The 12,031-nt window shown below is 45.7% G+C and overlaps 1 protein-coding gene across 2 annotated transcripts in view; it reads left to right on the forward strand.

Moving 5' to 3' along the window:
- The first annotated feature begins 1,860 nt into the window (after positions 1–1,860).
- The window catches only part of rdh5 (retinol dehydrogenase 5 (11-cis/9-cis)), a 29,174-nt gene continuing 19,003 nt past the window's right edge, over positions 1,861–12,031 (forward strand). The window contains exons 1-2 of one of the 2 annotated variants that reach the window (XM_072567117.1): positions 1,861–2,156; positions 2,552–2,669. In XM_072567117.1, coding sequence (XP_072423218.1) covers positions 2,014–2,156; positions 2,552–2,669 — 261 coding nt within the window. In that variant the 5' untranslated portion in view covers positions 1,861–2,013. The remainder of the gene's footprint in view (positions 2,157–2,551; positions 2,670–12,031) is intronic. The other variant, XM_072567118.1, reaches the window with a different exon arrangement.

Below are 12,031 nucleotides of genomic sequence, written 5' to 3' on the forward strand. Positions count from 1 at the left end.
AAAAAGCCTATGGAGAGCTGCAAACCAGCATCTACAGGAAAGTGACACACACAGACCAGATACTCAACTACAGGAGCAATTATCCCAACACCCACAAACTAAGCTGCATCAGGACATTTAAATGAGCCACAACACACTGCAGCACCCAGGAACTACGGGATGCCGAAGAAAAACACCGATACAACGTATTCAGGAACAACGGGTACCCGATAAGCACAGTCCACCGATTCTCACACAACAAACCTAAACAAGAAGATACAACATGCCCAGATTCTCTAGCTGTACTACCATACATTAAAGACACCTCAGACAACCAGACTACTCTAGCCCCTTGGCATCATGGTAGCCCACAAACCTACCAACACATTGAAACAACTCTTGATGAACCTGTACCAACAACCAGCAGAATGAATGTCATATACAAAATACCCTTCAAGGACTGCAACAAACATTACAATGCAGACTGGCAGGAAACTAGCCAGCAGGATACACAAGCACCAACTAGCCACCAAATGACATGACCAACTATCACTAGTATCCACACATTATAGACAATGAGGGACACCAGTTCAACTGGGACAATACATCCATTCTGGGAGAGGCTAAACAAAGATACACATGGGAATTCCTAGAGGCCTGGTATTTAAACCGGAACTCCATCAATAAGTACATCGATTTGGACCTCATTTACCAAACTCTCAGAAAAAGAACCACAAGTGATATCACCCACCCACAATGGACCAAGACACACAAATAGAGAGCAGGACAGAACACCAGTGCTTCAACAGAGGCTCACTGATGATGTTACCGAGCATGGTGACGAAACATCTGAAAACAAACCTTCCAACTCAGCGAGCAAACTTACAATGTGAACCTCAACCTGAGCTACAAATCTTCTCCGAACTTCAGCTTCAGCCTGAACTATTTCAGCAGCATTTCCTGAAGCACGTGTGTTGCCCATATTTCCCTTCTGCTGCACAATATTTCAGCTGTGATAAATTTCATCCATCATAATTTATTATTTTGCATGCACCACAGAAACATAGAAATTAGGAACAGGAGGATGCCATTCGGCCCTTCGAGCCATCTCCGCCATTGAACATGCTCATGATTGATCATCCCCTTTGGTCTGTTAAGCCCTAAGAGTTATATCTAACTCCTTCTTAAAAACATCCAACATTTTGGCCTCAACTGATTTCAGTGACGGAGAATCCCACAGGCTCCCCACTCTCTGGTTGAAGCCATTTCTCCTGATCTCAGTCTGAAAGGGTCTATCCTGGATCCTTAGACTGTGAGCCCTGGTTCTGGATTCCTGCTCATTGGAAACATCCTTCCTGTGTTTACTCTGTCTAGTCCTGTAGAATTTTATAAATGTCTATGAACTACCCCTCATTCCCGTGAATACAATCCTAACTGATCCAGTCTCTCTTCATACGTTAGTCCTGCCATCCCAGGAATCAGTCTGGGAAATCTTCACTCTACTCCCTCCATAGGCAGAACATCCTTCCTCAAGTAAGGAGACTAAAGCTACGCACAGTACTCCAGGTGTGGTCTCACTCTGTCCAATAGCAGCAAGACATCCCTGCTCCTGTACTCGAATCCTCTTGTTGTGAAGGCCAACATACCATTTACCTTCTTCACTGCCTGCTGCTCCTGCAATGTTTACTTGCAGTGACTGGCGTACCACAGTGCTATCACATGGTGTGATTGCATCTGCTGCATATTTCCAGACAACAGTGTTACTGAAGTGTATGTCAGCTGGTAACCCATGGTGAACTTGTACTCCAGTATATACGGTAATGTGCACCAACCATATCTAGTTCCGGTTGTAATCTTTTTACGATTTCAGTCAGTTAGGTCAGTGTAATTCTCTTAAAATCTCCTCATTGAGAAATGCAGGATGTATTTGCACGTCTATTGAGCTGTAGCGATTAGCTTCCTTGTGACTTTAAGTATTCAAACTCCACCCTCTGGGGTGTGCTTGTCTCAGCCTGTTGCGTAAGCTTTCCTTAAATGCCGAGTGTTTTCACGTTGTCCCATCTTTTACTGCATTCAAAGTGGAAAACCCTCGGGAAGAGGGGACGTTGGATTGTTCCAATCTACCGTAAACCAGGAGCACGTGGGACAAAAGCGTTGTCCACCTTCTTATTGTCCAGGTAAATCAAATCCAGACGATGAAAGGCTGAACACAAGCAAAAGCAAATTGCCAGAATCTCTGTTGAAAATATATGCACAGGTCATGCAGACCTCGATATGGGCTATGACTGGAGAAAGGTTCAGCAATTCAGTCAGGGTAACTTGTTAAATAGGTTAAGTGCAACATGTCTTTTTCCCAATTTGTTTCAGGTTTTAACTTGCTCTTGGTAAAGATGGGTGATTTACACTGAAGGTAACCAGGGCAACAGATGCCGAGCCAAGAAATATGTTCACAGCCAGCACTAACTTTCTGTCATGTGACATTCTCTTCACATATGTCTTGCAGCTGGGATCCCTGGATAGCTGTCAGGACTGGGAAACCAAACTACTTCATGTCTTTTGCCTTTTCCTTCAGGCTTGAGATCAGTTGTAATGGGATGCCTTTGCTCAGAAGTCACACAGCCCCAGGTGACCACTTGGATCTCAAGGAATACAGGGAGAACAAGCCATTTGGATACAGAACTGGCTCGAAGGTAGAAGACAGAGGGTGGTGGTGGAAGGTTGTTTTTCAGACTGGAGGCCTGTGACCAGTGGAGTGCCACAAGGATCGGTGCTGGGTCCTCTACTTTTTGCCATTTACATAAATGATTTGGATGCGAGCATAAGAGGTACAGTTAGTAAGTTTGCAGATGACACCAAAATTGGAGGTGTAGTGGGCAGCGAAGAGGGTTACCTCAGATTACAACAAGATCTGGACCAGATGGGCCAATGGGCTGAGAAGTGGCAGATGGAGTTCAATTTAGATAAATGTGAGGTGCTGCATTTTGGTAAAGTAAATCTTAGCAGGACTTATACACTTAATGGTAAGGTCCTAGGGAGTGCTGCTGAACAAAGAGACCTTGAAAGTGTAGTCAGAGGTAGATAGGATAGTGAAGGCAGCATTTGGTATGCTTTCCTTTATTGGTCAGAGTATTGAGTACAGGAGTTGGGAGGTCATGTTGTGGCTGTACAGGACATTGGTTAGGCCACTGTTGGAATATTGCGTGCAATTCTGGTCTCCTTCCTGTCGGAAAGATGTTGTGAAACTTGAAAGGGTTCAGAAAAGATTTACAAGGATGTTGCCAGGGTTGGAGGTTTTGAGCTATAGGGAGAGGTTGAATAGGCTGGAGCTGTTTTCCCTGGAGCGTCGGAGGCTGAGGGGTGACCTTATAGAGGTTTATAAAATCATGAGGGGCATGGATAGGGTGAATAGGCAAAGTCTCTTCCCTGGGGTGGGGGAGCCCAGAACTAGAGGGCATAGGTTTAGGGTGAGAGGGGAAAGATATAAAAGAGACCTAAGGGGCAACATTTTCACACAGAGGGTGGTACGGGTATGGAATGAGCTGCCAGAGGAAGTGGTGGAGGCTGGTACAATTGCAACATTTAAGAGGCATCTGGATGGGTATATGAATAGGAAGGGTTTGGAGGGGTATGGGCCGGGTGCTGGCAGGTGGGACTAGATTGGGTTGGGATATCTGGTCAACATGGACGGGTTGGACCGAAGGGTCTGTTTCTGTGCTGTACAACCCTATGACTCTCTGACTATAACCTGGTGCTGTCTGATTTCTGACCTTGTCCACCCCAATCCAACGCCTGCACTTCCCCATCTTAGTTTGTTTGGATAGAGTCAAAGTCCAAAGTTTGTTTTCTTGATATGCTACCGTACAGAACCGAATTGCGCCTGTGAGCATGTACACGCAGAACGATATGTTTTATGAATAAAGTATATATTTTAAAATAGAAGAAAAGTGAAGGTGGGTTGGTTGTGCTAAATTGCCCGTAGTGTCCAGGAGTGTTCAGAATGGGTGGGTTAGCCATGGGAAATGTGGGATTACAGGGTTAGGATAGGGGGTGGATCTGGGTGGGACAGTCTTTGGAGGGGTGCTGTGGACTTGATGGAACAAATGGCCTGCTTCCGCACTTTAGCGATTCTATATTTCGACTGAATCCCCTGCTCTCTCCCCATTCTCTACATACACGCACACACACACACTCACATACATATACACACGCACACACACACTCTCACATACATACGCACACGCACACTCACACAGAGACACACACACGCACTCACGCACGTGCATATACACACACACGCTCGCACACACACTCTCACACACAGACACACACACACTCACATACACACGCACATACACACACTCTCACACACACACACACACACATACAGACACACACACATACACATGCACACACAGACACACGCTCACACATGCACACGCACGCACAGACACACACTTACACACGCACACATACACTCTCACGCTCACACACACGCACATACACACTCTCACATACACACACACATGCTCACATGCACACACACTCCCGCACATACACACACTCACACACACACACACGCACACAAACACACCTCCACACACATGCACACACATGCACACAGACACACACACATATGCACACATACACAAACACACAAGCACGCACACACACGCATACGCACACTGACACACAAACATATGCACACATACACAAACACACACACACAGACACACATACACACGCACTCAGAGACACATACACAGACACACACAGGCACACACTCATACATGCACACATACACTCTCACGCTCACACACACACACTCACACGCACACACTCCTGCACATACACACACACTCACATGCACACACTCAGACACACACACGTACACAAACACACCTCCACGCACACTCTCACACACACACGCGCACACACGCACACAGACACACACACACACATATGCACACATACACAAACACACAAGCATGCACGCACACACATACACACACACACATACACACACTCATATACACACACTCACTCACATATACCCACACCCACACACCCACACCCCCACACCCACACACACACACCCACACACACACACACACACCCACACACACACACCCACACACACACACAATGCCGAGAGCTCATGACATGACTGGCCGAATGGAAGTCTGGACAATGGTTTCTGGTTTAAGGACCATCGGTTGTCAGATAACGATCAAACTATATGTTGGGGAATGCATGTAATCACTTGAAGCTGACAGTTCAGTCTGTTTGATATGTTCCTTTCACTGGAGACTGAAAGATAAAAGACATTTGCTGTTCACTGTGATAATCTCCTGAATTACCAGCTCAACTGGTTTTGGGAATGGGTTGTATTATTGAGCCGATGGAGCAGATTTGAATCTCCAATCACTGAAACCGAACTCCTTCATTTTCATTTTCCACTTCAACAGCAACAATTTACTGATTTTATTAAAATGTTAAAAGTGCAAGACTGTCAACGGAGACCAAAGGCACATTCCATGCCAATTTTCTTTCTTATGGCAAAGTTTTGCAGCTGACGGATGTTAAGAGACCAGTTCTCACACTGCAATGCACAGTGTAAGTTTAGGGGTGGTTTTGATTCACAGAGGCATAGGTTTAGGGTGAGAGGGGAAAGATATAAAAGAGACCTAAGAGGCAACTTTTTCACTCAGAGGGTGATACGTGTATGGAATGAGCTGCCAGAGGAAGTGGTGGAGGCTGGTACAATTGCAACACTTAAGAGGCATTTGGATGGGTATATGAATAGGAAGGGTTTGGAGGGATATGGGCTGGGTGCTGGCAGGTGGGACTAGATTGGGTTGGGATATCTGGTCGGCATGGACGGGTTGGACCAAAGGGTCTGTTTCCATTGCTGTACATCTCTATGATTCTATGATATGATGGTTTTTCTTATGATGAGAGATTGAGCAGTTGATGTTAATACTCGCTAGAGTTTAGAAGAATGTGAGGGGATTGAATTGAGGAATAGAAGACACTAAAGGGGATTGACAAAGTAGACGTAGAGAGGATGTGTCCTCTTGTGGGGCAATCCAGAACGAGAGATCACAGCTTTAGGATAAGGGGGTAGCAGATGAGGAGATGAGGAGAAATTATTTCTCCCAAAGGAACGAAGCTGTGGAAGTCACTATCCTAGAGTGCAGTGGCTATCAGAGTATTGAGTAAATTTAAGGGTACAATAGGCAGATTTTTAAACAGTAATAGGTTAAAGGGTTATTGAGAGTGGGTGGGAAAGTGGAGTTGAGGCCAAGATGAGGTAGTATGAAATGGCAGAACAGGCTCAAGGGGCTGAATGGCCTCATCTCGTTCCCAGTTCTTTCTCCATGTTTTGATTTCAATTGAGAGGAATGTGTAATGGATGACTGATTGACATCATCTGGTCAAAATAACATCACTGTGTTAAAATCCTCTTTCAAAAACATTGGACTGTTGTCCAAATGTCCAGTGTGATTGAAATCAGAACAATGTAGAACGCCGAATTATTTCAAATTGTTGTCCCTCTTTCTATTCTTATCTCTGTCACGTAAAGAGGTTTAGAAAGCCTTTCACAGGATGTGACTGGGCCCAGCATCTATTGCCCCCATCCCTAATTGCCCCTTGAGAAGGTGGGGGTGAGCTGCCTTCTTGAACCGCTGCAGTCCATCTGCTGTGGGTTGACCCACAATGCCCTGAGGGAGGGAATTCCAGGATTTTGACCCAACAACAGTGAAGGAACAGTGATATATTTCCAAGTCAGGATGGCGAGTGGCTTGGAGGGGAACTTGCAGGGGGTGGTGTTCCCATGTACCTGCTGTCCTTGTCCTTCTAGATGGAAGTGGCCGTGGGTTTGGAGGGTGCTGTCTGAGGATCTTTGGTGAATGTCTGCAGTGCACCTTGTAGATGGTACACACTGCTGCTACTGAGCGTCAGTGATAGAGGGAGTGGATGTTTGTGAATGTGGGGCCAATGAGGCGGGGGCTGCTTTGTCCTGGATAGTGTTGAGCTTCTTGAGTGTTGTTGGAGCTGCCCCCATCCAGGCAAGTGGGAAGTATTCCATCACACTCCTGACTTGGGCCTTGTAGACGGTGCTGGAAAAGCGCAGCAGGTCAGGCAGCATCCAAGGAACAGGAGAATCGACGTTTTGGGCATCAGCCCTTCTTCAGGAGCCCTTCTTCCTGAAGAAGGGCTGATGCCCGAAACGTCGATTCTCCTGTTCCTTGGATGCTGCCTGACCTGCTGCGCTTTTCCAGCAACACATTTTCAGCTCTGATCTCCAGCATCTGCAGTCCTCACTTTCTCCTTGTAGATGGTGGACAGGCTTTGGGGAGTCAGGAGAGGAGTTACTCGCCGCAGTATTCCCAGCCTCTGATTTATTTGGCTGATCTTGTTCAGTTTCTGGTCAATGGTAACCCCCAAGGTGTTGACCAGATTTCATCTCCAGTAGGTCTGAGTATCCAAATCGGTTGTGATATTTGCCAACACATCTGTGGCTGCACATCAAAACCAGCTAAATATTTGGTGGGAGAAGGTTCTTCGAGAGCAGAAACACCAGCATGATCCAGATGGGCCAAATAGCCTGATTCTGTGATATAAACACACTTGGTTCCTGGATCTGTAGTCATGAGCAACCTGAATTTTTTTTTTAATTTGTGAAGTATACTTTTTATTGAAAGATTTTATCAGCCTGTTCAAGAGTTAGCACACAGCTCTGGAACAGGTGGGACTTGAACACAGGCATCTGGGTCCAGAGGAAGACATTCTGCCACTACACCACAAGCATTCTCTTGTGTTAGGTGAAGGGCTAGATGTAGGGGTACGGGTGGGTTGCGCTTCGGGCGGGTCGGTGTGGACTTGTTGGGCCGAAGGGCCTGTTTCCACGCTGTAAGTAATCTAATCTAATCTAGTCTTAAACATGTGATGACTCCAATCCAGGGCAAGTGGAACTTGAACCCGGGTCTTCTGTCCCAGAGATAGGGTTGCTACCGATCCAACCAGTGCATCTCTGTACAACACAACCACCGTGTTGCAGTGTGCCTCCATTCCAGCTCAGTCGATGTTCTGATTTTGCTGGTACGCTCCCGTTTTACCGGAAACTGTCCCGTTTTCCTGACAATTTCCTAAAGAATAGTTCTGGTGTCCCCATTTGTAAACTTTTTCCTCCTGTGTCAAATGTTGACTGGGCCTGGGGAAAGAAAATCTGTGTGAAATGTTGTCCTCTCTGTGAAAAACCCATCACAGCTCATTTGGCCACAGGCAGTGGGCTTGTAGCCCTCCCCCCGCAGCGCCCCCTCCTGATCCTTCTCCTCTTGGCAGCTCCAAAGGATGCATCATAATCTTCTTGGCATTGCAAGGTGACATCATTGATGATGCCTTTTCATGAAACAATGGAACTGGCTGGGAGACACCATCACATGGCCTCTCACCATCACCCAGCCTCTGGCCACCCACTATGTCATTTATAGTTGGGTTCGGCCTTCCCACATTTCTTCAAGGCATCCCTGTTTTGACTTTTGAAAGTCAGCTCAGCCTTGCTTCCATGGGCTTGCTAGCAGTTACACCACATCACACCATCCAGCTGGTCCTTAATGTCCATCATCACTTGCAGGTTTGACATCCGAGTCCAGGTCATAGAATCCCTACAGTGCGGAAAGAGGCCATTCGGCCCATTGAGTCTGCAAAGACCCTCTGAAGAGCATCCCTCCCAGACCCAGACCCTCCCCCACTCCATCCCGCGTGGGGTTTTTACCGTGGATAACCCACTGAACATGGACACCATGGGACAATTGTTTGTTAGCATAGCCAATCTACCTAACTACACATCTTTGGACTCAATGTTGGGCAAGTATATAATTCATTTCCAATGAAAGCAATCGGGGCAACCGTTCGAAGCAAGGCAATGTTGTTTTTTTGTAGTTCCAAAAATACACTTTATTCACAAAAAAAACTTTGTATATATAGATAGTCACGAATGCAGTTTGGATTTGTACAAGAAAACGAACAAACATTGCAGTTGGACTCGATCCGAACAAACCAAGGACATCTCTTACACATACATGCATTTGAGGCACTAGGAGGGTCCAATAACTGAACAGACCCCCAATTAACTTCAGCAGGAAGACCTCAAACAGTGGTCTTTCCCCAATGTACCTTGCCAATGTAGGAATTGGAGCAAATCTTACTGGAAATTCCAGAGTAAATTTATACTTGGCTAATTTCACCTATTACCCAGATTCTCCCAGCTCACCTTTACATGTTTTTTTATATAAATATTTTTATTGAAAAGAAAGGCGTTTTGGTTTTTTTTCAACAAAATTACAGAATAGTGTAACCACTTTATAATACAATGGCAACATCAATATGAATTAAGAAAAAACTAACTACTAATCTACTTTACAAACTACCAACACACAAAGTAAGATAGAAGAAGAAAGACTACAATATTTTTATATTGTATTTTTATATTTTTATTTTTATACTGTAAAAAGACTACAGTATTTTTAAAAAAGACTACAATATCGTACATAACTAACAACAAAAAGGAAGAAAAAATCAGCACTCAAAATAAGATTATATCAAGTGATAATAAGAATCGGATTTCTACGGGATTCTTCCTCCCAGGGGCTCGCGAACCGATGGACATAATCCTAAACAAAGGCCCTAGACAGGATGGCGGGTTGATTTGCTTAAACATAAATTTGTACAGAGTGCCCTCAAAGCTCACCAGCTGAACGACTTTGAGAATGCAGTGACGTTAGACAGAGGCAGAGTTCCCTGCACAGTGAGGAAGCGACATTTGACATTTCAGTCGAATGTTTGAATCGGTTCCTATATTGAAGGCCATTGGAAATGGAGGGCTGGATGCTTGAGCTGAAGTAGCTGGTCTTTATTTGTGTTTTCCCCATCCACACTTCCCCAGGCTCCAAGCCACCGTTGGAAGCCTTGATGGGAAACACTCTGTCTAGTCCATGCACTTTGTCAGTATCTCTTTGGCTGGCTTGTCAGAAAGATCGCTCCCCTTCCCCCCACCCCCAGCCAAAAAAATGAACAGAGGCAAAGCCAATATCAGTCACCAGTCTGTCCTGACACAGGCCTGGATTTCTTTCATCACTTGTGAAACTGACAGCTTCAGGTATATTACTGTTTCATTTCCTGCCGAAGTAGCAAGATGTTTAGATTAGATTACTTACAGTGTGAAAACAGGCCCTTCGGCCCAACAAGTCCATACCGACCCTCCAAATAGCAACCCACCCAGACCCATTCCCCTACACCTAACACTACAGGCAATTTAGTATGGCCAATTCAACTAACCTGCACATTTTTAAACTGTGGGAGGAAACCAGAGCACCTGGAGGAAACCCACACAGACACGGGGAGGATGTGCAAACTCCACACAGACAGTTGACTGAGGCAGGAATTGAACCCGGGTCTCTGGCGCTGTGAGGCAGCAATGCTAACCACTGTGCCACCCACAAGGGTCATGCCCACAAGGTCATGCCCAAAGGTTGAAAATGAGCCAGGCTAGTTAATTATAACAGAAATGAATCAGCACACCCCTACAATGAGATTATTCCCGTTCTTTAGTGATTATCGCTTTAGATTGTAATCTATTGATGCCCTGTATTTATCTTCTTCATTACTGCTTATGGCTGCTTTCTCATGCTCTGTATTAACTGGGGCCTGGTTTGCAAGCGCTGCCTAGTTTATAGCATGTGCTCGGCTTTAAGCAAGATTAACAAGGTGAATCTAATCCTCAGTGAATGCTATTTTCACTGAGCGAGTGCCTGTGTAATAATACTGGGCTGTGAGAGTGGCCTGAAAGTGAGATCAGGGTAAATGCTGAGAACATAAGAGAAAGTCAGGCCAGTGGGATCAGTGCTCGGAGCTTCAGAGTTTGAAAGTTGGGGGATTCTGATCAGAGGTTGAAGTTCAAATGCAAGAAATCCAACCATTGTGCACTCACTGTCTCAGCTAGGCTGCCTGGCACCTTTCACAAAGCCTAATGCCAGGAGTGCCCAGTTGCAACTTCTCTACTGACTGTATAAGATCGAGTAGAAGAAGCAGGCCACTCGGTCCATCGATGCTGGTCTGCCATTCAATGAGATCACACAGTGATCTGATCACCCTCAACTCCACTCTCCTGCTCTCTCACCCCTAACCCTCGATTCCCTTCCTGAATAAAAATCTGGCTCTCTGTATATTGATGTGGAAGTGCCACTGGGGTGGATGAGGTCAGAAGTCACCCAAGCCCAGGTTATAGTCCAACAGGTTTATTTGAAATCACAAGCTTTCGGAGCACTGCCCCTTCATCGAGTGTAGTGAGGGAGAAGAGCACACAGACACAGAGTTACAGCCGGAGAGATCAAGGACAGCGAGGTCAAGCGATCACACAACTGGTGTGAGTGGAGTGTCTGCAGGTGACCAAGTGTGTTAGACAGTGTGAGGAAAGTGTCAACAAGCGATAATCTGATTAAATGAGGCAGAGAGATACTTACACTGAATTCAAAGTATGGTGGACAAAGTTAAAACTCACACAACACCAGGTTATAGTCCAACAGGTTTATTTGGAAACACTAGCTTTCGGAGCGACGCTCCTTCATCAGGTAGTTATACGAAAGCTTTAGGGTCTACCTAAAGCAACAAGTAATCCAAAACTGTACAAACCAACTAAGGGAGAGAGATCATAACAATTTCTCAGGGTGATGGTGTCAAAACAGGCCATCTTCTTCACACCCTTCCGCATACCATCGATGACAATGAGCACCCACATGGCTGCCTGCTGAATGACAGTGCACGGTGACGCCCTGGAGACAACACCAGGGCAGTATTCCAATTGGTTCGCATTCAATTCACATAACCCCACAATCACTATAAGAAAGCCCTAATGCACACATCACTGCCATCTGTGTTGCCCTCTACCCAGTCCAGCTCTTTTTTTTTTGCCAACTGATGCCCTCTTTTCTTAGTTCTGGTCGCCCTGCGATACTATTAGATTGGAGAGGACACAGAAAAGCCTTTGCCA

The sequence above is a fragment of the Chiloscyllium punctatum genome, chromosome X, assembly GCF_047496795.1.
Source record: "Chiloscyllium punctatum isolate Juve2018m chromosome X, sChiPun1.3, whole genome shotgun sequence".
Taxonomy (NCBI): domain Eukaryota; kingdom Metazoa; phylum Chordata; class Chondrichthyes; order Orectolobiformes; family Hemiscylliidae; genus Chiloscyllium; species Chiloscyllium punctatum.